Genomic DNA, 24,988 nt, shown 5'->3' with positions numbered 1-24,988 from the left:
AGTTCTGATAGTAAGGGTGGCCTCTGGTGGAGCAGGGGTCTCCTGAATTGGGGGCTTAGACATGGTGATGAAGAGGGGAGGGGGACATTGGGGATAGTATCAAGCCTGTGAGTATGAAGAGCAAGGGGGAGGTCCTAAGTCCAGTGACCTTCCTGGAGCTATAGTAGCCTCTGGTTGAGCAGGGGCTTATTGTTTGTTTCTAATAATCCACTGAGTTCAATCAGTGCTGCCTGCATGTATATGGTATGGGGTCATCCATTGGAGCAAAGGCAATTTGCTAGGGGTCATTCACCACTAGAACCTAACTTTCTCCCTCAGCAGCCACCAACTGCCAATAGCTCTCTGCTAGAGCTAGGGCTTGTGAACGTCCCTGCCGTCCATGTTGTAAGATCTATGGACTTGTTCTTGTACATCTCTTATACAGGGTAACCACACACTACCATAAATTCATGAATTCAGTGACCATGTCAAGTCTAAAATACACTATTTAAAAGTATTCTTCCCCAGTTTCTGGCTCTTGAGATATTTCATCCTCCTCTTCAGTAAGTTCTCTGAGAATTGGAGTGGGGTGTGTGTGTGTGTGTGTGTGTGTGTGTGTGTGTGTGTGTGTGTGTGTATGTGTGTGTGTGTGTTACAGAAGTTTTGTTTATGGATGAACACTGTACAGTTGAGTATTCTCTGCTCTTTGACCAGTTGTGAGTCTTCTAGAGGTTTCTTTAGAGTCACGCGGATGAGATCATTACAGTATTATTTTGTCCCACTTTCAAACTAAATTCAGATCTCACTTCTGAAAAGAATACATGCACCGTTGTGGAAGTCATTTAGTTTTTAGACCAAAAATCCAGACATTCTGATAAGTTTCTTACCCAAGCACATTATACTTGAAAATATGACTACTCTTGCATTCTTTCAAATATCCCAACACTGTATATAAACTGTATATAATGTATATACATATATATAATAATATATATAATACTGTATATAAACTTAATGTTTGTAGTTACAAACTCAAAAGTCATGTATTAAGAGGGATGGGGGATGGCTTGCTGCAGAGTGCTCTCCTAGTATGTTTGAAGCTAGATAGTCCACTCCAGAAACCACAAGAGAAAGAAAAACAAAAGAGATTTATATAGGATGTGGAAGATGGCCCAGGGGGTAGAACATTTGGCTATACACGTATATGGCTGAATTCAAATCCACAGAATCTAAGTAAAGTCAAACATGGCAGCATATCTCATTATTTCAACACACCTGGTAGGATGAGAGACAGAAACAAGAGAGTCCACAGAAACTCAATGGTCAGCCAGCCTGGCAACACAGTGGTGATGAAGAGACCTAGTCTCAAACAAGGTGGAAGAAGAGAAGTGACCCCTGAGTTGTCCTCTGACCTCCACAAGAGGGACTTGACTTCACACCCATGCCCATGGGCATGCTCACTCACCCCCCCCTTTCTAACACACACACACACACACACACACACACACAGAGAGAGAGAGAGAGAGAGAGAGAGAGAGAGAGAGAGAGAGAGAGAGAGAGAGGTGTCTTCTTTGTAATGTGAGTAAAAATCAAATTTGTGGAGATTCCCAGGGGTCAATCCTAAACCTTTCCACACTCAGGTGAAAGATGCTTTCAGTGTGAAAAACAGCTGGACCCAGCCTGTGGACCCTTTCTGTACCTTTTGGAGTTTCAGAAACCCACGCCACGCCCACTCGCATTCTCTGCTTCCAAGTTCGAGAGGTAAGCTCTTAGCTTCTGCTCCAGCGCCATGCCCGCGCTGTCTCCCACCCTGCTCCCTGCCATGATGGTCATTGACTCACTGTGTGAAACTGTAAGTGAGCTCCCAGTTAAATGCTTTTTAAATCAGCCGTCTTGTTCACAGTGTTTCATCACAACAGTAATCTTAACTAAGATGTGAGGTGACAAGCCTGTGTGGCTGGATTAGGCTACTTTCATCGTGCCTGATATCCCAACTCAGGGATGTTGACACCCATTTTCTGAATGTTTCTTGGTGGCTCTGGCCAGTTTCATGACTGTATTTGCTGCTCCTAACATTTAAAGAGTGCTGATTGAGACTGCCTGATGGTCTCCTTCCCATCTATTCAAAATGGTAGCTCTCTTTCTCCCCACTGTGGCTTGACTATAATGTTAGTATTTCATTGGTTTTTAGGTTGAAGCTCTAGCAGAGAACTTGCCCAATATGTACTAAGCTCCAGATTCATTGCCTAGCGTCACACTTAAGACTGAGCACTGTGGTCCATGCTTGTATTCTGAGCACTCAGTAGGTGGAGCTAGGAGGATGAGAAGCTCAAGGACATCCTGGACTGCATAAAGTTCTAACTCTCAGCTCTGAACTCTTCTCTCAGCCAAGCCCAGTTCTCCTGCCTGGCCCTTTGTCAGATGTCAACATGCATGTCACGTACTTCTGCCTCAGATCCAGTGCCTGGTGTGGTCTCTCACACCTAGGATGTTCCCTCACTGTTAGTGCCACCCGCCCAACCTCCACACCCAGACATCTTTCTTCAACCCTGCCCCAGTCCACCTCTTCTCTCCCTGAACCACCATCCAAAATGCCTCCCACACCCTACAGTTACGTTTGTCTCGCTGTGCATTTGACTGCTCTCAAATGGTCCGTGTCTTCCTATGACCTCTAGGAGAAAGTCCTCACCTAGATGCTGGTATCTGAGGTCCTTTTTGATACTGGTCTGCTATCATTCTTATTCCTACCACCGTCTTACAGACCTCTCACCCTTTCTGTTTGTTATGTAGTCCTGGCTGTCCTGGAACTCTCTTTGTAGACCAGGGTAGCCTCAGAGATCCACCTGCCTCTGCCTCTTGAGTGCTGGGATCAAAGGTGTGCGCCACCACACTATGCCCACCTTGGCAAACACATTTGCAATTTCCATGACCCTGACCATCTCCCAGATGTATTCACCAAAATACTCAATATTTTATTCAAACTAAACATAAACTAAAATAACCAAAAATCACATAAATCAAAATTAATTGTCATGTTGTATCTGAAATAATGACTATATTCAGTCAAAAATGCTGCAAGGTTACACTGACACTCAACTAATAAAGATGTAACGATGTTTTTTGCCTTCAAAAACACCATACCCTCCATGCTGTCGGGCTGCCATTGGGGAGTGTGAGTAGAGAACTGAGAAGAGTCTAAACTGGCAGAGTTGAGACAAGATGGTGTTTGTTACTTTAGTCACTTCAGCAGCAGCAAAAGTAAGGAGACAAAGCTGGGAGCAGTGGCTCATGCCTTTAATCCCAGCACTCGGGAAGCAGAGGTCGGTGGATCTCTGTGAGTTTAAGGCCAATCTGGTCTATACGGCAAGTACCAGGTCAGCCGAGGCTACATAGAGAGACACCCCCCATCTGTCTCTGTCTCTGTCTCTCTCTCTGTCTCTCCCTGTCTCTGTCTCTCTCTGTCTCTGTCTCTCTCTCTCTCTCTCTCTCTCTCTCTCTCTCTCTCACACACACACACACACACACACACACCACCACCACCACCACCACCACCACCACCACCACCACCACCACCATCACCACCACCAAATCAAATCAAACCACAACAAAAAGGCTCTCCTACTGAGCATCTGCCTCAAGAGTCACTCTATGGCACTAGCTCACTCTTGGTCTCTGACTTAAAAGCAAGGACTCTGGTGTAGTGGGCTGTAGCTATCTCACCTCTACTATAACACAAAAGCTTGAGGAGAGTCATCCAAGGTGGATATCAAACTGAGTTGTGGCAGTGGGCAAAGCTAGGCTTCTAGAAAGCAGAAATGGAATAAAGAAAAGCACCCACTGTGTGCCTTTTACTGGTAGATGTGAATGAACACCTGTTCCTTATTTTTGCTGTAAGTGCTATTAACCACTGAGCATTTCTCCAGCCCCAATATTATCCCAATTTTACAGATGAGAGCATTCACACTCTAAAGGAAATCACTTGTCAAGGGTGGCCACACTGGGGTTCCATCTGCTAACCACACCCATGGAGTAGGTGAACCTGTGTCCTCCAATCCCCCTGGGGTGCAAGGATTGAACAAAGCATATGTGGCAGTGTTCTGTGTTCTGTGTCACTGCATTTATTAAGCATGAGGGGGCAGAGCTGGACATCTGAAGGCTCTGAGAGTGGGGCAGGGTTTCAGGGAGAGAGAATATGTAGCCAGCTAGGGTCAGGGGAGAGACAGGTCAAGAACTGCATGTCTCATGCCAGAGTCACTTGTTTCTGATGATGTTTTGGATCCATCTGATATGAGTGCAGACATCTGTGTAAACTCCCGGCTTTTCCTTTGATCCACAGGGCATGTCACCCCATGACACAATCCCTCGGAGGTGACCACCGCATACCAGGGGACCTCCAGAATCACCCTGTGTGGAAGAGAGAGAAAATCAGAAACTCACATAGGAGGAGGAGGAGGAGGAAGAGGAAGAGTAGTGGGGGGGAAGTTAGAGATACTTGGAGATGGAGGAAAGGCTGGATTGGTAGTCATGCCTGTCATCTGACCTACTCAGGATGCCACAGTGGGAAGATTGCAAGTTTAAGGCTAGCTTGTACTATGTAGGGAGACCCTTTCTCAAAGTAAGAGAGGGAGGGGGCAGCAGCTCACCAATAGAGAGCTTGCTGAGCAGGCATAAGATCCTGGACTTAATTCCCAGGAAACGACAGAGATAGACGGGGGCTTAAGGATACCAAGTTCCACAAAGGTACAGTGAGAGAGAGGGTGTTTAAATAAACCATCCATCTTGGGGAGAAGGTTGTTAAGACACAACATGTTCTAAGGGGAGTTGAAACTTTGCACCCCATGGTGAAGTTCCTTAAGCTCCATACGCAAACAACTGCAATGCTTCAGGAAGACGTTGGGACTGACCAGATATACTAGGTCCCTTCTTCCCCAAGTATGTATAAGCAGTAAGGGCTACCAGGAGTCTCCCTACGTCAACATGAGCTGCCTGGAAGAGACCCTGAGTACCTCAGCTGCCAGAGGGAGACGCTCTCCAACCTGCTGTGTTGCCTGCAGGCTGTGCATTGTGCTCCACATTCTGGCTTTGATGAGCTGTCACCCATGATGGGCTGAGCTTTTGGTAATGCCCATGAGTCATTTCTGCTCCTGTAAGTAACCTCTTGCCCATGGTCCTGGAAGCAACCCTATAAATCTTGTTGGTTCACTAAGTTGGACTTTGGTGTCATTCACTGGATGGTTATTGCTTCCCTATCTGGGATGGAGACCTGTCTATCCCTGCAGGAAGAGGATCACAAGACAGAGAGAGACACCAAGGTCCATAAAAGTAAAGGTTATCAATGGAGTAGAGGGAGAGAGAAGAGCAGGGAGACAAAAGTGATAAGATCAGTAAGGGGAGGCTGGAAAGGGAGGGACTCAAGAGGGAGGCACAAACTTTCAATGCTCCCCATCCCTTGATCCCAGGCCAGCCACGCCTACCTGTTTTGTTTCCAAACCACTATCTCACTTTCTTGGCTTCCCCACCCTTACCCCCACCCCATCCCTATCCTTGTTTTCTTGGTAGGCTGATATTGGCCCTCCATGGTCTAGAGTCATTCTGGAATAAAAAGGAGTCTGAGAGGATAACAGGTTCCAGATAAGGTATTGAAGATTGGAGGGGTGTGATGGTGCATGCCTCCATCCCCAGTACCACACAGGCTGATGCAGGAGAAATTGCTGTGGGTCTGGGGACAAGACAAGGCTTGTGAATGAGTTCCAGAGAAGCCCAACTGCAGGTTTTGAGAGACGAGCATAGAATCCTTCTTTGTAGCTGGGATGCCCCCTAATCTGGAGCTCAGCTATTTCCAAATGGGCTTCATGGCTGCAGCTCTGAGGAAGGATAGCTCTCTGTAGCATCTCTCTGGCCCCTGGGCATCCCCAGTTGTTCAAAACTTCCATCAAGGTGACCATTCATTGAAATCGTTTCTTAAATTTTCAGGCTCGCTAGGTTTACCCATATTTGGCTAACCATTTTAGCTTCTCTCTGGCTCTTGGTATCTCCCTCTTTGACCTTGCATCTAAACCTCTTGTTCTTGTTTCTGCTGGGTCTCTCTCTCTCTCTCTCTCTCTCTCTCTCTCTCTCTCTCTCTCTCTCTCTCTCTCTCTCTCTCCTCTCTCATGTGTGTGTGAACATTTGAGAGTATGCGTGCATGCAGAAACATGTATGTGCAGGTGGAGACCAGTTGTCATAGGCATCCTTCCTTAGGAGTCGTCCACTGTGTCTTTTGAGACAGGGTTTCTCACAGGCCTAAGCTCACCCATTAGGTTAGGATGGCTGGCCGATGAACCCCAGGGATACGCCTGCCTCTGTCCTCAAGTTCTAGAATCATGAGCATATGCCATTCACCATGCCCTACAACTCAGGTCCTCATACTTGCATGGTGAGTTCCTTACTGACTGAGCCAACTTCTCAGCTTGGACCTGCCTTGATTCTCTCTTATCTGTCTTTACATGTGCGAAGCAGAGTCTCTTCTCCTGTCTTGTCCTCCAGTGTCCTCCCAGGCTGACTCTCTCAATCTCTGTTCAGCTCTGTTTTGGCTTGCGTGTCTATCTTCCTGTCTGTCTTTGATTTCAGTTCTCTGTTCCCGGTCTCACCTGGCAGGAATCGTTCCCTTCTCTCTTGTCGCCTGCGCACACCATGCTTCGGGTGATCTTGCCAGGGTAGGCGCGCTCACACTCTTCCCGGGACACCAGCTGGACATCAGCACACTGGATGGTATCTGGGAATTCACCTAGGAGGAGGGAGGAGGGCCAGGCTCACACACTTCCCTTCAACAGCTGTCCTTACTGCTCTTCTCCCTCATTTCCCGCAGACTCCCTTTTTGTTTTCTCTTTCATGCTTAGAATCTGTTTTCCTTGTCACCGTCTCCTGCTTGATCCCTTTCCCCATCATTCTTGGCCTGACTTCCCCACTAATCATTGCTCCTCCATGAGTTCTCACTTCTCTTCTCATTGGCCCTTCATTTGCGGCCTTTCCACATTTGGTCCAACTCCTCAACCTTCTCTTCCCTCCATTTGTCTCTTACCTATAAACAGAGTGGCCTACTGATCCTCTCCATCAGCACCTTCTCATGGCCTACCATCTTCCTTCCCACCTCCATCATTAGATCCCCTCCCTTTGGCCTCTTTGGCTACTCCCAACCATCTCCCCTCACTGACCGTTTTCCATCTTGCCCCAGCCGAGGATCTGACAGTCGGGATTCTTCTCAGAGCAGTCTTTCTTCAAAGGCAGGGGCTGGATCCTTTGAGAGAATTTGACTGGACGTTTCAGATGCACCATCATGATATCATTGTCATGGGTTTGGGGATTGTAACGGGGATGGACAATAGTCCTGTCCACAGAGATTTGCCTTTGGAAAGTCTCAGTTTGCCGTAGATTGTGTTTCCCCAAGTACACCTCCAGATTCCTGGGAAGAAGACAGGTAGGACTCACTTACAGTCCTGGGCTTCACTGGAGGCTCCTAGAGAGATCACCTGTCCCCCTCCTCCCTCCCCCCTCCTCCTTCTCCTTCCTCCCTCCTCCCTTGGTCTTCCCCAGCTCAGTAAAAGGCAAGCTCATTCTTCTAGAATTTTGCCTTTTAAACTTTTCTACTGCACAGCTTGACAGCAAACTTCCATAGCTGCGGGTTCTGCTTGCACAGATTCAATTGGCCACAGGTTAGAAATATTGGTGGAGTAGCAGAGCGTGGTGGTGCACACCTTTACTCCTAGCACTCTGGAAGCAGACACTGGAGGATTCCTATGAGTTTGTGGCCAACCTGGTCTATATAGTGTATTCCAAGCCAATAGGGCAACATAGAGAGACCCTGACTCAAAGACAAGCAACAAGAGAGGAGGAGCAGGCAAGACAGGTCAGCAGGTCGGGTGACTGTCGCACAAGCCCAATTAGCTGAGCCCCAGAACCGCCATGAATGTGGACAGAGAGGACCTGACTCTACGAAGTTGTCCTGTGAACTGCACAGGTGCACTGTGGCATGTGCACACCCGTGCAACAAGATTAATAAATTCAACATTTAAAATATGTATCCGGGGGAAATGTGCTTGGGTTAAACATATATAGATTTTTTTTCTAGTTACTGTTCCTCAAACAAAAGGATCTAACAGCTATTCATGTTGTGTTTGTGTTGCCATGGGCACTACATGTAATCTAAAGACAATCTCACTATTTATTTCACAAGATTCATTTTTGTATTTAAATACCTGTGTAGGTAGGGTATGCACATTTGAGTGCAGGTGCCCGTGAAGGACAGAGAGGGTGTTGGATTTTCCGACGATGGAGTTACAGACAGTTCAGAGTTGCCGTATGGGTGCTGGGAACTGAACTCAGATCCTCAGCAAGAGAAGTATTCACTTTTAACAGTGGACCTATCTCTCCAACCTTTAAAAACATTATTTGATTCCATGAGTATGTGTTGCATAGCTGTGCATGTGCAGAGGCTAGAAAGGAGGCTTTGGAACCCTCTGGGTTGGAGTTACAGGCATTTGGAGGCCGCCTGACTTGTGACACCAGTGCTTGCATTTAAACTTCAGTCCTAATGACTGTGAAGCAGGTTAACTACCGAGCTATCATTCCAGCCTCCCCGCCCCCTTTTTGAGGAAGTCTCTTGCAGCCCAAGCTGGCCTCAAGTTTCCTGTGTAGCTGGGGCTCAGTTTGTGACTTTGATTCTCCTGCCTCCATTTCTCAAATGCTAACACTAGAGTGGTGAATGCCAGGCCCGACTTAGGAGATGCCGGGGAAGGAACTCATGGCAGTCACTCCACCTGCCCCTCCAGAGATATAAGTTAGAGTCCACACAAAAATATCTATAGGTTACATGCAAATGGTGCACTATTTTTTAAAGGCCTTGAGACACCTCCAGGATCCCAGAACCTATGGGTACCTGGCTGAAGAGAGATGCTTACAGAATGATGGATGCCCAGGTCTGCCTCCCTTCTGAAGTCTACAAGGCACCCGCTGGACCCCCTCCCGTCGACTTCTTAAAGACAGAGGAAACTCACGGTTTTTTGCAGTGGGCAGCTGTCAGCACCCACTGTGGGCCGACGAGGACCCCACCACACAGCAAGTGACCCGAGGTGTAGAGGGCAGCTTGGAAAGGGTGAGAGTTCTTCAAACAGGGGCCTCCATGTACCACCTTATCCTGATCTTCCGACCAGGCTGAGGGAGGAAGGGTTTGAGAGAAGAGCTCAGAGATCCTGGATCCTTCTGAGATGAACTGCAATCAAATAGGCCCCTAATCTCACTGTCACCTCCAAATCTATCTCCTCTTCCTCTACCTCCACCCTCTGGGTCTTTATTTTTATATTTACTTATTTTTGTTTTCCCTGCGCGTATGCCTGCACGCCAGAAGAGGGCAACAGATCTAGATGGTTGTGAGCCACCATGTGGTTGCTGGGAATTTAACTCAGGACTTCTGGAAGAGCAGCCAGTGCTCTTAACCTTTCAGTCATCTCTCCAGTCTCCCCCCACCCACCCACCCACCCCGAAGCCCCCTTTTTGAGACTGAGTTTCTTGGTGCATTCCTGACTGGCCTGGAACTCACTCTGCAGATCAGGCTGGACTTAAACTCAGAGATCACCTGCCTCTCCCTTCCTAGTTCTGGGATCAAAGGCATGTGCCACCACGCCTAGCTATCTCCATCCTCAAAGCTGTATGCATGCCTTATCTTCAAACCTACCTTCCGGACTTGTTCTTAGCCAGTCTCCTCGGGGCCTTCCTCATCTCAAAGCTGCCCCAAACCACCGTCTGTCAACAGTGCCAATGCATCTACCAGCCCCTCCCCCTTCTCCCCCTTTAGTCACCTGACTTAGCAAGAATCAAGCACAGGGCCAGCGTCTTCACTGTCAGCATCTTCGTGGGCATCTTGAAAGGGGAAGCCAACGATTCCATTAGTCATATCCCAGCCTCTGTTCAGGTCCCCACCCTGCTCCTTCCTTACCCTCGCCATCCTTCCTATCCTGTCCTGCTCTCCTGACCTTGTTGGATCTCTGCACACCCTCTCTTCTCATCTCCTGGTTTCTCATTTCCCAACTCACAGCTTGAATCTGAGGGTCCTGTGAGAGCAGGTGCAAGACAGTATTACACAGACCATGTCCATGGTTCCAGTGGCTTTGGGGAAGAAACACAGCCCTGGACTCTGGTGTCCACTATAGAGCCGTTAGTCTGAGAGGCCCCTGATAGTCTTCCTCTCTGTGGGACTTTCCTTTTGCACATTGATCCATCCTTACTTACCCTTCGCTCACCCCATACCCATAGGTGCTACAGCACCTGTGGCCTTACCTGCTGCTGGCCAGCAGTGTACCTGCCAGAACTTAGGTGGGGGGGAAACGACACCACCTATCACAGGCAGAGAAAGTCAGCAAGGCAGGGTGCTCCACAAGAGAAGGGGCAGAGCAGACTGACAGAAGGTTGCCTTATGATCCGACCTGCATGAAATAGTGGGGTAGGCACCTGGTGCTGGGTCCCAAGTAGCAGACTGTCTCCAGAAACCCGCCTGGCTCTGTAGCCTCCCAGATAGAAGCGGGCTCTGTCCTCAGAGTCTCCCAGCTCCTTTTTAACCCCTCTCTCTTCTAGTCTCTGAGCCAGGAGGAAGCCAGTCACACCCTTTTCTTCACCCAATCCTCCCACATACATTCCTTCTGCCCCACAGCACTGCTTCTGGTGACCCTTGACCAGATAACTATGGGGAAGCCAGTGGCCCTCTCTGGAATATAGTGACCCTGGATCTCTGAATTTTGAGGGAGGAAATGAGTATGTTCTCCTGGGTCTGAAGGAGAAAGGCAGAGGCTTAGACCCCTGAGCCTAAGGAGAACTGGCACCTGGACTCCTGGGTTAAGGGAAGAGGGCTGGGGCCTAGAACACAAGTCTAAGTAGGGAGTGTTGATCTGGAACTCTTTAGTTTGAGGAGGAGGGAAGATCCTGGACCCCTGGTCCAAAAGAGAAGAGTTGGGCCAAAATCTTTAGGATGGACATAGCGGAGGAATGGGAGCTCATTCTTAGTTTTGGATTTGTAGGATTGGGGACATAAGACTGAGGACTGGATGCCAGTTCCCAGGTTAGCTAGTGGTGCCCCAGCCTCCCCAAGTACCCCACCTATACCCCCTACGGAGCCTGCAGCTTCTCCTCCTGGGTTTGTATCTTTGAGGCACTGGAACCAGCTGCCCAGGTTCAGTGGGGTCAGACTGACTCACCTACCTGTAAGTCCCTCTGTGGGTGCTGAAGACCTCCGTGTCCCGAGGAGAGTGGGAGCTGCCACCCAGCTATTGAGAAAGGGTGTTTCACTAAACTGTCCCCCACCCCTAACCCAGGCCGGGAAGCAGCATGAGCAATATGGGGAAAGAGTCTTCCAACAATTGGGCATTGTCTGTCCCCAGAAACCTGGTGCCATGCTCCCAGGAAGATGGGCGGGAAGCTATCTCAATGACTTCTCTTTGTATCAGTGTGAGTGACAGCCCTGCTGGGTCCAGCCCTGCTGAGTCCCTCATCTGAATATTTTAGAGCTCTACACACCCATCCTCCAAGTTTGCCCACCTTCGTGTTCTCTGTGGATCCTTCTCTGTGTCTGCCTCCATCTATCTCAATGTATTTGCCGTCTTGGCATCTTTCGAGCCTTTGCTCATCACCCCCACCCCTGCTCTCTGTGTCTGTCTCAGACTTTCTATCGTTCCCTCTCTCTTTCCACATCTCTACTTCTTTCCCCTCTTTTTCTCTCTGTCTCTGTCTATTTCTCCCTTTCGTGTGATCCTCTGCCTTATAAAATCTTTCTGTGCAACTGTCTTTCTGTTTTTCTGTCTGTCTGTCTTCCAGACCCCTGGATTCTCCAGATCTTCTGTTTCTCTGCTGGCTCTCCTCCTGTACCACTTGGGGAAACATGTGTGCACTTGGTATGTAGTTATGCTCCTGGGGTGTGAGAAGGTATGGCAAGGTGTGTGTGGTGCGGTTAGTGAGGTGCAGGAGGACGTGAAGAGTCACTCCTGGGGTTTTTGCTTGTGCAGAGAGATGCACGAGTGGAGAGAACCTGGCATGCAGACACTGGGGAGCAGCACCAAGAGCGATAAGCTATGTCGTGACCTGGGAGAATTATGGGGAGGCGCCTTTGAACTTGGGTCTGGGGAGCAAGGCAGTGAAGAGGAGAGGACACAGGCATGTGTGGGAAGAGTAGGCAGTGGTCACTGTGGGCTGCAAGGGAGGGACTTGTGGAGGGTGGAGGGACCTGGGGAAGGGTGTGGGGATGAAGAGGGGAAATGGAGACATACTAGGAAGCCATCAGGCAATAGCAGCGTGCATGAATAACGTGCCCCTCAGCACTTGCTGGGTGTGACTCTCCACGCGCCCTTCTCTTCATTAACCTGATCTCGCACTGCTCAGGCCCCATTGCCCTGGCTAAGGAAGACTTTAGTTACCACCAAGGATACACTGGACACTTCATGTTAGGTCTCTTCTGAACTTAGCGTCTTCTTTTCGTGTCTCACTGTCTCCCCAGACACAGTCAGTCCCCCTCACACGACCCACTGGCTCTCTAACCTTGTCTCATTGTTTCCCTTCTGTGGGGCCCACTCTCCTCTGGTCCTGTATTCCGGTCCCAGGTCAGCCTGGTTCCCTCCCCACCTCACTCTCTGTTCTCTGAACCACTCACTAGACTTCAAGAAGGGTCTCCCTGTACTTTGCTTGGACTATCCCCTGGCCTTGCTTCTCACAGATCTGCCCCTAATTCCTCATGCTTCTTGTCTTTGTCCCACCCCCTTTGTTCCCTTGTTTTGCCTTTGTCCCACTCCTCAGTTTGAGACTGGAGGATCTTCAGCAACCAGGGACCCAGTTATAGATCTCCAGCAAAGGGCTGGAGGCGTGGCTCGGGGCTAGGACATCTGTCTAGAATCCCCCAGTGAGGGACTGAGGATCTGGATTCTTTTTATACCTCCTGCCTAGGGCCCTACAGTGGCCAGTAGTGCATGTGGCTCAGCTGTATATCACCTGCCTAGAAACCCCTAGTGAGGGGCAGGAGGTAGAATATCTTTCCAGAATCTCCCAGTGATAGTCTGAGGTGTAGCCCAGAGATCGAGATCGTGCCTAGCATGTTCCTCAGTTCCGTTCCTCAGCATTACCAAGTGTGTTTTCTTACGTGTTCCTATCACAGGTGTGAAGTGATGCCTAGGTTAACTAGCTTTGCTTAACTGTTCCACACTGTATGTGTACACTTATTAAAATACCATAAGCCTATGTAATTTTCATTTGTTCCTTGAAAGTAAATGTAAGAAGTTAGAAAAGAAAACAGCTGAAAAGATACAGCATAGGCCTGTCATCTCAGTTAGTGAGGAGGCAGAGGCAAGAATATTGCAAGTTCAAAGCAAGCCGAGGCTACAGAATGAGACCCCATCTTAAAATGAAAAGAAGAGAGTTGGCGTCATAGCTCTGCGTGTGTGAGGCCCTGGGTTCAAGCCCTGGTATGGTAAAATGAAACAAAACAAAAGCAGAAGCTCACTCAATTCCATTTTATAATGCAAGACACTAATGGTCCAGAATTTAGGATACCAATGATCACCAAAGAACCCATTTGCCTCATGTCCTGGCATATCGAGTGCTTGGAATCTGATAACCCCTTTACACTTTTAACTCAACTCTGTGGGAGGTCATCTTATCCCTTTTATGAGTGCCTTGGCCACACACTGTTTGGACCAGCCCTACCCATGTTTTTAGTGCTCCAGCTTTGGAAACCATATCAAGTGTCCCTCGTGGTTCCATGCTTTGTGACCTTGGAGGGAGTCTCTGATTCTGAAATTTCCTTCCCGTTCCATGCTTTCCCCACCTTTTCCTGCTGACCACCTCTTGTCCCTTTGGTCTTGCCTGGAACATTGCCTCTGAGAACAAGTTCCCACTGGACACCACCCAACGCCACCTGCCATGGTTGGGTTAGTCATTCTCCTGTGTGGGTTTCCACAGGTGTCTCCTTCCAGGTGTTAGCCTGGACCAGAGCCATCTGTATCAATGTCCATCTCTCCTGCCGGATCTTGAGCCCCAGAGGGCATGGACTATGCTGACTCATGGCTGCATCCACAGGGAACTCGGGAAATGTTGACCCGTGACTACCATGACCTCATCACATCCACTCCTGTTGTGGATAGGAAAACTGTGGCACAGACTAGGGAAGTTCATCGCTCACATACAAGCACACAGGAAGTGGTAGAGCCTGAGCTGGAACTCAACTTCCGACATTGTGGTATTTCAATATAACACGAGCCAAAATGGCAGCATCCAAAACCGAAAGCCTTCTGACACGGAGAATTCTAAAATGCCCTGCCCTGACATATAGTCCAGTATGGTGTATTCAAAAACAGTGTATTCCAACATGGTTTAGTCTAACATTACTCCAAAATGGAGTATTTCAACACATTTGGTATTCCAACATGGACATGTTCCAACGCGGCAGTCATGATCCATCTCTCTACAATTTCCCAAAGATGATAATAAAATTCCGTACTGCTGTACCGGGTAAGTGGGCTCCAGAAGGATCATCCATGTGGAGGAAGGAGGGAACAGGTAGGGTTTGAGTCTCTTGTGACCTTCTCATGCCCATTCCCGTCCCACTGTCTCCTCTGTTCCCAAGTTATGGTGGGACTAGAAGATCTTCAGAGAGAATGAGGTCCACACGTCTGTCAGTGAACTTGATTATCTTCACATTCTTATCTCTGATCAGGACACGTGTGTTTAAATCTGCGAATGTTTGATTCTAGATTGGCTGATTCAGCCAAAATAGTCAATAAAAAATTTAAAGGAAACTTCATGAGAGTAAGCAGGGAGAATGTGAGAAGCCGTGTGCATCCAGAACCAACTCCTATCATTGGTGCTTTGTGTGATGCTGTCCCAGCCACTGTTTACATGGGGAGTCATTAAATCTTTATGATGATATCAAGAGATGGGAGCTTTGTCTCCCACTTAAAGGATGAAGGAACACAGATGGGGAAGAAAGATAACAAGATAGTAAGGGCAGACAGTGGGCTGGGGGTTGTAGCTCAGGGTCAGAGCAATCTACTTATGTCTGGGAAGAGGGAGAGGGAGGAGGGAGAGGAGAGAGCCGGAGAGAAGAATGAGGAGGAGGGGGAAGAGGGAGAGACAACAGGGTGGAGGGAGAACAAAACAGGCAAAGAGGAAGAAGAGAAGAGGGAGGAGGAAAGGAAAGGTAGAAAGGAGAAGAAAGATGGGAGAGAGCAGAGAGAGGGGCTACAGTGGGGAAGAGGAGAGAAGGAACGGGAGGCCAGGGGAGAAGACAGGGATAACAGAACGGAGAAGCAACACACATGGGGGGTGTGGGGGTGTTGGGGGTGTTGGGGCGGCAGTGGGTATTCCTGGAAAATATAGGTTTCCTTTTGGAAATTTTAGTCCTGTTAATAAAAGAATTTAAAAACTGACTTGGAGGGATAATTTATTTAGCAATTAGGAGGGAGGGGACAGGGACAGGGCATTTATGAAATTATTTTTAAATTAATAAAAATATTGTCTTAAACAGAGAAGGCAAGCTGCCTAGAGGAGGGAGACAGAGAAGGGTAAGGGAGAAGACTGTGATCTTTGCTCGCACACTTGAGCAATGGAGGTTGGCAAGCAGCGGCAAAGGGAAAGGGGAAGGGGCCTTGAGAGAGTAAGAAATCCCAGACTTTCAGGGAAATATACCTGTGTTTGGGCCAGTATGTGAAAAAAAAAGTAAGTCAGAGGAGCATGGAAGCAGCAGGAACCCCTGCATGGAGGAGGGGTTTCTGGGAAGGATAGATTCATGATCTCATTAAGGGGGTAATTACTCCTCCCTTTGCCTTAGCATGCCTCCAGGTGAATCAGATTTCCTGTGAGGTGCACTCCTAGCCAGGTGATTGACAGGCCCATCTGGATTAGCTCTTGAGGAGATAGTAGTCTGTAGTCATCTCTAATCTTTGTCATGTTCTAATCTTTGAAGCCAATCAGTGTCATGTCTCCACCCAGACCAGAGGTAGATTCCATTCTTTTGAACAGGTGGGAGGCCTTCTTTCTTAATGGTCTTTGAAAAATACTTGACGTCTCCACCTTCTCTCTCTCTCTCTCTCTCTCTCTCTCTCGCTCTCGCTCTCGCTCTCGCTCTCTCCCTCTCTCTCTCTCCCTCCCTCTCTCCCTCCCTCCCTTCCTATTTCCTTCTTGTTCACAAGCACTAGACATTTACTATCTACAAAGCTGGCACGATGCCTGTCATCCTTGCTTTTTAAAAACGTCATCTTGTGTTGTCCTTTGACAATTTCATACCCGCGTTCAATGCATCCTGACCACAGCCGCCCCTTACTCCACCTCCTACTCCCCCGGACACTCTACCTTCATGTCCTCGCCTCTCTTTTCCCCCCTTCCTTTTTTACTTTGTAGAGTACTGACTCCACTAGTTCTGTTGAGATACGATGGATCCCATCTTGATCCCAGCCTACCCCTCTCACTTTCCTCCCCTTTCAGGCAGATAAACAGACTTGCTTCAAGTTCACAAATGCAAGAGTAACCACCATGTCCAGAACACGGCATTTCATGGCAGTCTGCGCTGTCCTCTTATGCTCTGTGTGTACACTCTTCCTCCGTGTTCTCTGAGTTTTGGCATTATTGGAATAGCTGTCCCGTTAGTCACTATTGAGGGCTGAGCACTCCATAGTCACCCTTAGTCACCCCCCTTACCCACCTTGACCAGGTGTCTGCATAAAGGGGTTTCTCTGGTCAAGGTTGAGAGTAGCACTAGTCTGTGGGTACAAATATTTAGAGGGCAGTTTGACAACATAACGATTTAAACTAAACTATAGTAGGTGTTCCATTCCCCATCCTAGGGCCTATGACCTCCCAAGCCCTGGCCTACTGACCAGGTTTACAGTATCAGGTATAAATTCCCTCCTGTAAAGCAGGCCTCAAACCGGATCAGAAAGTGGTTGGTTACCCCTAGAAAACCTCATGTCACTAACACACAGAGGTCAGGACCCATCGTGCTGATCCTCTCGGGAATTCAGAGATGATATTTCCCTTCGTACTGTTACCAGCAAAACAGGAGATGAAGGCAAAAGCCAGCTATGGAGGGAAAGTCTACCCTGGCTGGCCTCCGAGGCAGGAGGAGAGATGTACACACGTACCCACAGCAAATGGATTGTACGCTCCACCATAGGTTTTTAATGCAAGTTCCAGCAGCTATTGGCTTTACCTATAAGTCTACTGTCTGACCAAAGAAAAACAAAGCCCTTTCCAAAGAACCCAACTGAGTATGAAACTCTGTGTTTGTAACCAACCACACCCTTGCTGTAGCCAGGTTGATTCAGTACCCCTGTGAGTCTAGGTTATCTTTTAAAAAGCTATGGTATATCTTATTTCTGAGTTGTGTGTGTGTGTGTGTGTGTGTGTGTGTGTGTGTGTGTGTGTGTGTGAATGTTGACATTGGACGTCTCCACCTTATTTTTTTAGACAGTGTCTCTGGCTCTCTAGAGATAAATAGATAAATAAGTCTCCTGTAAAGCAGGCCTCAAACACAATCAGAAAGTGAGCCCCACCCCCACCACCCATCCACTGTCTCCAGCTCTTCAGCATTAAGATTACAAACACACATACACGGCCATGTGTGCGCTTGACGTGGGTGTTGGAAATGCAAACTCAGATCTTTGGGCTTGCACAACCAGCACTTTACCCACTGAGTGATCTTCGGAGCCCTCCCTAGATCCTTTGGAGATAGGGTCTCACTATGTAGCCTTGACTAGCCTGAAAGCAGCTGTGTGGACCAGAATGACCTCGAACTCGTGGAGATCTCCTTTAGCTTTAGCCTTCTAAGTGCTGAGATTAAAGATTTACACCATCACAGCAGACCCTTTAAGTTTTGAGATCGAATGGTGATTTGGGTGGTTTGAAGAGAGAGGAAAAGCTGATAAGACTCCATGGAAATTCAGAGCCAGCTTCCTTGGTATGCCTTACATGAGACACAGGTGGAGAAATCACTAGGTCTAGACTTAAGGCTGATGGAGGAAGGCCAGGGTCTGGACTCTGGGATTTGAGGGCAGAGGGGAGGATTCAGACCCTCGGAACCTAAGAAAAGAGGCTGGGTCTGGGTCTGGGTTCCTGGGTCTGTGGTTGGAGGAGTTTAGGACCTTGAGACTGAGGGAGGAGGCTAGGGCCTAGACCCCTGAGCCTGAGGGAGGAGGCTGGGATCCAGATTCCCAAGTCTAAGGGAGGAGGGCTGGGGCCTAGACCCCTGAGCCTGAGGGAGGAGGCTGGGGTCTGTGCTCTGTGTCTCCATGGGCAGAGTTTAGTAGCTGCAGCATTTCTGACTGACTGGCTGAGGGCGGTCAGTGGAGACTCTGAAGAACTCAAACAATGTTTGTGGGGAAGGAACTCTGGGAGAGAAACAGGAAGGACAGGTGGGAGGGTCAGGCCCTTAGTTGCATCCCATTGTCAGCAGATTCTGAGGTGTCACTGCCCAGAGAAGGAAGGCAAATTGCCTAGGTGTGTCTCTGCTCTGAGTCAGAAAGCACCCCTCCCTTCCAGAGCCCCCCTGATCTTTTGAGAGAAGCCTACTAGCCACCATCTTCCTCAGCCCTGAGTTTCTGGATGCTCACTCTTGGCTGACCCCCAGAGGACCTAAATGTCCAGTTTCTGTCTCCTCCAACCCTGGTTGAAAACTTTCCCTGTCACCTGAGAGAAATGCGGGCCCCTCCCCATCCCTTCACCTTGGTGACTTCAGTGCTTACTGCCCATTCTTTCTCCCCTCAGGTCCTCCCTTTCTGTCCTCCCTTTTTACCTGTGAGAAAACAGAAACTCAAGAAATGAAGAAAACACACCACCCACCAGGACCAGGCTGAAAACAAGCTACAATGTCCTTAAAAGTTAAAAATATGAAGAAGACTTTATTTACACTTCAATCTGGTTTTGTGTCAATGTATGTGTGCAGGTACACATGTGCCTTCGCACATCTGGAGGTCAGGGGGAAGTATGCAGGAATCAGTTACTCCCTTCCACCGTGCAGGCCCCAGAGGTCATGTCAGGCTTGGCAGCAAGTGTTCTTACCCACTGAGCCATCTTGCCAACTCTTCCTCATAGGTCTCTTCCCTCCACCATCAATGCTCCCAGCTCCCCAACATTATTTTCCAGGCTATGAGCACACACATCGATATCACTTAGATTTTATTCTGTCTCATCAGTATTCATTGGGTATGTCCAGCCCATGTCCCCATTAAACATCAGACAACAACAGTCCCTCGGGGACAAGGCTGAGCACCACAGCATACGCGGTATTTCCCACAACTTCATAGTGAGAGAAATCGAACTTTCACTGAAATAATCTACTATTGTGAACATGTTGACAGTTTCCGTTCTTTTTCCTCTACAATAAGTAATGTAATGAATCCAAATTTGATTCTATTTTTTTTAAAGAACTCTAGAAATGGATGGCCTGAGTCCAAGGCAGTGGATGAAGGTCTCACAGTTAGCAGCCACTTTCCAATAAAGGACCGTAGGAATCCTCAAGCTACTGCATTTGGAAGTTTTAGTTCTTCTGGCATCTTCCATAGCCCTCAGGTTCTCAGTCTCCTGACTTGATTTGCTTTTTGGTCTCTGGGGTTCTGATTGGCTTATAAACTTAACGTAGTGTTGAGGTTTTGCTATGTCCTGGAGGAAAGGTAAAGCCAGGCAGGGCTTTACACAGCCTTCCAGGCTGGCAGCTTGCCCTCCTGGCACGTTAGCGATAGGTTTTCATGGTGTCCTCCAACCACCGTTGGTACTTGCAGACTTGAGTGTAGACTCCTGGGTCATTCGGCTGGCCACAAGGGTAGGTTCCCCAGGACACCAGACCTTGAAGGGTGTCATTGCACACCAAGGGCCCCCCTGAGTCACCCTATGGGGAACAGAGGAGGTTAGTTTTGCCTTCAGAGGAAAGCTCTGTGACCCCTAAGTCACCCTAAGACTAAAGGATGTCTAGTTCAGTCTTTGTCCTGACAATCTGAATTGACTTCTACCCTAGTTAAGGAACATGGGTTTTAGGAACTAATGGGGAAGTAGGAATTCATACCATCATGTTGATGACGTGGGTTCCATTAGAGTTTCTTGGCAGGAAAGGATGGGACTTCTGGACATTTACATATAATTTCCTTATTGATAAAGTCTATTAATTAAGGCTGGTGAGAAGGAGACTCTTCTGTAGGGATTGGGTAGGTATTCCCTTGGGCTGTCAGGAAGCCCAGGGAGAGGAGATTCCCTGATTCTCAGGGACAAGAATGTGTCTCCCACCAGTCAGTCCTTCAACACACCACAGCATCTGTCCTAAGAGGTGAGGGGATCAGAGAGGGGGGATGGAGGGAGGGAGAGAAGGAGGAAGATAAAGAAGAAGAGAGAGAAGGTGGAGAGGGACAGGAGGAGGAGGGGTGTGGGAAGAAGGAGTGACGAAGAAGAAAGAAGAGAGAGAGAGAAGGACACAAGATGAGCGAAAGAGAAGGGGAAGAAGAGAGAAAGAAGCGGGGAGAAAGGAGAGCAGATTGGGAAGATTGGAGATAGCAGAAGGAGAGGGAGAGAGGGAGACAGAAACAGAAGCCAGCCCAGGGCAGGGAGATGGCAAAAAAGCAAAGGAATAAATAAAATTGGGAATAAAAAGAAAGAGGTGGAAATATGTTGTCTAAAGGCAGAAGCCCCTGACAGGCTGTGAAAAAAGAGCATGGAGGAGAATTGAGAGAGATCCATTCCTGTCCTAGGACCAAGACCATGGTTAGGCATCTGGATCAGGCAGAAAATGATAGTGGTCATCATGAAGAAGAATGATTTAAAAATCAAGAGGCGATTGGATATCAGCACTCCAGAGGCTGAGACGGAAAGACCAGGGATGCAAATCCTGCCTCAGCTACAAAGCAACTTTGAGACCAGACAGAGCTACTACACAGCCTTGTCTCAAAGACAAAACTGGGGCCTAGGGAGACTCGGTGGTTAAGAGCACTGCCTGCTCTTGTAGAGGACTCAGGTCCAGTTCCCAGTACCCACATGTTAGCTCATAAGCACTTGTAACTTCAGTTCCAGAGGATATGTGGCCCTTTTCTGGCCTCTTTTGGTACCAGGCACACATACAGCACACTTACATATACTCAGGCAAGACATTCATATACACAGAAACATTCTAAATAAATCTTAGAAATAAAATTTAAGAAGGAATGTTCAGTCTGGTGTACTGCTCACCCCTGTAAGTTCTGCACTTGGGAAGACCGAGGCAGGTGTGTGTATTTCTATGAATTTGAGGCCAGCCTTGGCTACCTAGTTCTAGGTTGGACTTGATTATTTCAGGCTAACCTGAGTTACAGAGGGAGGTCCAGACCAGCCTGGACCACAGAAGAATACTGTCTCAAGAGTGTAAAGATGAAATAATTCATTAATCGCAGAATTTTGAAGGTTCTGCGAAGTTTGGAAGTAGGAGGCTCACTCACAATCCTGCATCCTTTATCTCCATCTTTCTCAGCTCCACTAAGCTACTGGCCTCTGGCTAGTGTGGTCCATGCATGAATCAAGGTTGTTGACCAACAGAAGGTGAGAGAGCTAAGGAGGTAGGATCTGGGTGATGGCCAGGACAGGCTGGGACAGAGAGCTTTGGGCCAATGTGGACAGACAGGGGTTTGATGGGAGAGTGGGGGCAGTAGGGACTCACATTGCATGTGTTAGTCTTAGAGTCGGGAATGCCAGCACACAGCATGGTTTTCCCCAGAAGATCCTTATACACCTTCTTGCACTCCTGGGAGGAGATGAGCTTCACATCCGAGCACATAAGATCCGAGGGGAAGGTCACTGTGGGGAGGAGGACTTCAGTAAGGGACTGGGTAGGGTGGGGACCTGAGGAACCAGGTCAAGATCAGGGATAAAAGGGAAGAGGGTGTGTGAGGGAGGGGGCTGTGCTGGATCCCACACTGAGACAATCTCACCATCTGGGCTGGTTGTGGTGCCCCATCCAGAGACGGTGCACAATGTCCCTGGGGGTTCACAGTGATCAGGAAGCTTGACTTTCTGCACCTTGTCTGACATCTTGACCGGCTTATCCATCTTCACAAGCATGATGTCATTGACATGGGTCCTTGTGGAGTAGCCAGGGTGTCGGAATGACCTTGAAGCCTTGATCCTCTGGGCACTCTGATCCTCTATCTTATCACTGCCCAGATGCACCGTGTACTGACTGGGAGAAGAGAGTGACACTCAGAGAAGGAGGGAGGAGGGAGGAAGGGAGGGAGGAGAAGAAAGGAGGACGGAAGGAGGAAGGGAGGGGGAAGAGGAAGAGAAGGATGAAGAGAGGGGAAAGGACGAGAGGGGAGGAAGGGAAGGAGAAGGAAGAGAGGGAAAGTGAGAGGAAGAGCTGGGTTAGAAGCCCAGAGAGAAGAACACAGAGAAAAAATAGGGAGCCAAAGAAAGGGGCAGAAATACACACAGAGAAAAACACAGAACAGAAAGAGAGAGGAGGGTGAGGACAGAGGCAGGGACCCAAAAGAGACTTACCCTGCCTGCCCTTGCAGAACCTACCCCATTTTGCAGTGGGCTGCTGTGAGCACCCAGCTTTCACCCACCAGCACTCCTCCACAATGAAGCTGATCGCCTTTGAGCAGAGCCACCTGCCATGGGTGGGAGCCTTCCTTACACTTGTAGCCATCTATAATCCTTTCTCCTTTATCCAGCACCAGGGGGAGAATGAGACAGTAAACAGGGAGTTAGAGTCAGTGATGGGTCTATAAGGCTTGGGAGGAAAGGTCGAGGGTGGGATGGAGGATCATGAGGGGGATGTGAGAATGGGTTAGGGAGAGACTGGGGACCACTGGTGATAGCCACAGGCTTCTGGAGCCTGCAGAGGCCACAGGGAGTCTGCCTGATTGAGGTGAGAAGAAAAGACAACCAGGATCACAGAGTCATGGGGTCAGGTCACCTGGCAGGAGCTATCTGGGACAGGGGACTCAGACTCAGGATGTTGGGGACACTGAGCAAGCCCTCACCTTGTCCAGCAGTTTCCAGGGCTAAAGACAGCAGCACAGTTAGCAGGGAAAGGAGCCAGACTCCCATCTTGGTGACAGTGGCTCAGGGACTGCCAGATGAGAGAGCTAAATGTTGCCAGAGCAAGGGATGACGAAAGATGAGGCACTAAGACACAGCCCTACCCTCCGTCCCTGGATTCAGGAGTCCAGGCCTCTAGTCTCTCTCTGGGATTCAGGAATCTAGTCAGAGCCCTCCTCCCTCAGACATTTGGGTTTTAGACCTTCTCTCTCAGACCCTGGAGTCCAATTCCAGCCGTCCTCCCTTAGACCCAAAGGTCCAGACCCCAGTCTTCTCCCTCAGCTCTTAGGATTCAGACCCCAGCCCTCCTCCTTCAGGCCCTGTTCCAGGACAGCACCTAAGGTCCTTTGCTTCTATCTTGTGGGTGGATAGCAGCCCTCTTACCCCTCATGGCCTCCCATCTAGGACCCTGGAACCCCAGTCTCCAGGGAGGTTCATGCACAACCCCCGATGAAGCTCCTCTCACCTGGGAGTGACTTGGCTAAGCTCTGTCCTTGATCCGGAGCCCAGTCCAGTGTCTTCAGCCTTCTGTGGGGCTGATCCTTTTATACCTCCTCTGCCCCCGCACCGCCTCCAGCTCCCTGGGGCACAGGTGGAGCTGTCTCTGGGTGCCTTCCCTCTGCTTTGAGCTTAGAGTTATCTGAAATCCCTGAGGCAGCCCTAACAGTTGATACCACAGATCTTTCCCTCCACCCTCTGTACTGCAGTCAGGTAGGGTGACTCCCATGTGGAAGCCGGCCCCCGCACATTCTAGCATCACCATGTCAAGGAGTCATCCCCTGGAGCAGTGTTCAATCAGGTGCAGAAAGCAGAGGGGCGTTCAGTTTGGAGCCTTACAAGTAGTATCATCTTCTAACTCTAACTTTCTCCCAGGGTAGCCCAGACCCCACACCATGATTGTGACCATTGTGACTCTTGCCTGCTGGATCCAGTACTGCCTGTGAGGCTGAACTTAACTCCCAGCCCAAACAGACAAATTAAATAAAATAAAATAAAATTAAATTAAATTAAATACGGAGTCCACACCCAACACCAGCAGGGCTCTTATGGATATAGGTCTAGTCTCTGTCCTCGTGTTCTTTAAAAAATTGTAAATTATATTTATTTATTGCCTGTGGTTTAGATGTGGAGGTCAGAGGACAACTTTGGGGAGTTGATTGTCCCCTTTCATCACATGCGGCCTGGTGGCAAGCACCTTTTCCCATCTCACCATCTCGACAGTGGTTATATTGATCTTTAATCATATAATACACGTATTGTGTTCTTTAAATACATTTTTACACTTAATACATTTTATATACTTTAATACATATTATTTTAATACATTTTATATACAATATAAATATAAATATAATTAAATGTAGTACATTTAGTACATTTTATATACAATATTTAATACACTTATATAAAAGCATATGTATTGTTTTTGATAATAAAAATGTAAGATTCAAGCATTATCTAATAGAGTCCCCCATCCCCCACAACCCTCTTTATCTCACTTTTTTTTTTCAAAAGATTCCACTCTACCTTCCTATGGTGGGGAGAGTACTGGGGATTGAACCTAGCTCCTTGCACATAGTAGGTGGGTGCTCTACTGTTGGGTCACACCCTAGCTCCTCTCTGGGGGATTCTTATGTTCAAAAGGAGACACAGGCAGGCAGGTAGATGTGGCATCACATACCTGTGATTCCAGCACTCCCAAGGTGGGGACAAGAGAGTCGGGAATCAGGGTTGACTTTGGCTCCGTGAGTAGGCTCACACACGATACTGTCTCATAAAATTTTTATAAAGGTGGCTCAGTTTTCATCCTACCTGGCGGTGTCCCCCTTTGGGGTGCCAATTCTGAGACTGGAGGAGCCTTCTTAGAACCATGAAGAACATGGCAGTCGGCTAGACCAACACACTGTGGATGAACTGAGGTGACCTTCTGGGGCTGCTTCTGAGCCAGCAGACA

The 24,988-nt window shown here is 48.5% G+C and overlaps 2 protein-coding genes across 5 annotated transcripts; both read right to left on the bottom strand.

The window, feature by feature from the left end:
• Positions 1-4,074: 4,074 nt before the first annotated feature.
• Positions 4,075-11,287, bottom strand: Klk6 (kallikrein related-peptidase 6). Of its 2 annotated transcripts, none has more exons than XM_087651250.1 (7): positions 11,202-11,287; positions 10,291-10,436; positions 9,813-9,873; positions 9,012-9,168; positions 7,173-7,420; positions 6,609-6,745; positions 4,075-4,383 (listed from the first exon to the last, which is right to left on the bottom strand). In XM_087651250.1, exons 3-7 carry the CDS (start codon positions 9,871-9,873, stop codon positions 4,231-4,233), a joined length of 756 nt encoding a protein of 251 aa, XP_087507376.1. In that variant the 5' UTR covers positions 10,291-10,436; positions 11,202-11,287; the 3' UTR covers positions 4,075-4,230. The 2 variants fall into 2 exon arrangements, with proteins under 2 accessions (XP_087507376.1, NP_062048.1); NM_019175.1 differs by having other exon boundaries at positions 4,089-4,383; positions 11,206-11,243.
• A 7,564-nt stretch (positions 11,288-18,851) lies between these two features.
• On the bottom strand, positions 18,852-23,554 carry Klk7 (kallikrein-related peptidase 7). Of its 3 annotated transcripts, none has more exons than XM_087654392.1 (6): positions 23,501-23,554; positions 22,977-23,081; positions 22,513-22,654; positions 21,924-22,171; positions 21,653-21,789; positions 19,139-19,864 (listed from the first exon to the last, which is right to left on the bottom strand). In XM_087654392.1, exons 2-6 carry the CDS (start codon positions 23,041-23,043, stop codon positions 19,709-19,711), a joined length of 750 nt encoding a protein of 249 aa, XP_087510518.1. In that variant the 5' UTR covers positions 23,044-23,081; positions 23,501-23,554; the 3' UTR covers positions 19,139-19,708. The 3 variants fall into 3 exon arrangements, with proteins under 3 accessions (NP_001099724.2, XP_087510518.1, XP_087510525.1); XM_087654399.1 differs by having other exon boundaries at positions 22,977-23,065; NM_001106254.2 differs by lacking the exon at positions 23,501-23,554 and having other exon boundaries at positions 18,852-19,864; positions 22,977-23,043.
• Between the last annotated feature and the right edge of the window lie 1,434 nt (positions 23,555-24,988).

The sequence above is a fragment of the Rattus norvegicus genome, chromosome 1 (assembly GCF_021556685.1).
Source record: "Rattus norvegicus strain SHRSP/BbbUtx chromosome 1, alternate assembly SHRSP_T2T, whole genome shotgun sequence".
Taxonomy (NCBI): Eukaryota; Metazoa; Chordata; class Mammalia; order Rodentia; family Muridae; genus Rattus; species Rattus norvegicus.
The sequence above is the reverse complement of the archived record's forward strand: the minus strand, read 5'-3'. Positions and strand labels throughout refer to the sequence as shown.

Coding starts and splice junctions, on each gene's coding strand:
- Klk6 (XM_087651250.1), bottom strand. CDS start 9,873: ATGCCCACGAAGATGCTGACAGTGAAGACGCTGGCCCTGTGCTTGATT. Junction 9,169..9,812: donor CTTGATTCTTGCTAAGTCAG/GTGACTAAAGGG, acceptor TTCCTCCCTCAG/CCTGGTCGGAAGATCAGGAT. Junction 7,421..9,011: donor GCTGCCCACTGCAAAAAACC/GTGAGTTTCCTC, acceptor TCTTCTTCCCAG/GAATCTGGAGGTGTACTTGG.
- Klk7 (XM_087654392.1), bottom strand. CDS start 23,043: ATGGGAGTCTGGCTCCTTTCCCTGCTAACTGTGCTGCTGTCTTTAGCC. Junction 22,172..22,512: donor GCAGCCCACTGCAAAATGGG/GTAGGTTCTGCA, acceptor CTCTTCTCCCAG/TCAGTACACGGTGCATCTGG. Junction 19,865..21,652: donor CTAAGACTAACACATGCAAT/GTGAGTCCCTAC, acceptor TGTTCCCCATAG/GGTGACTCAGGGGGGCCCTT.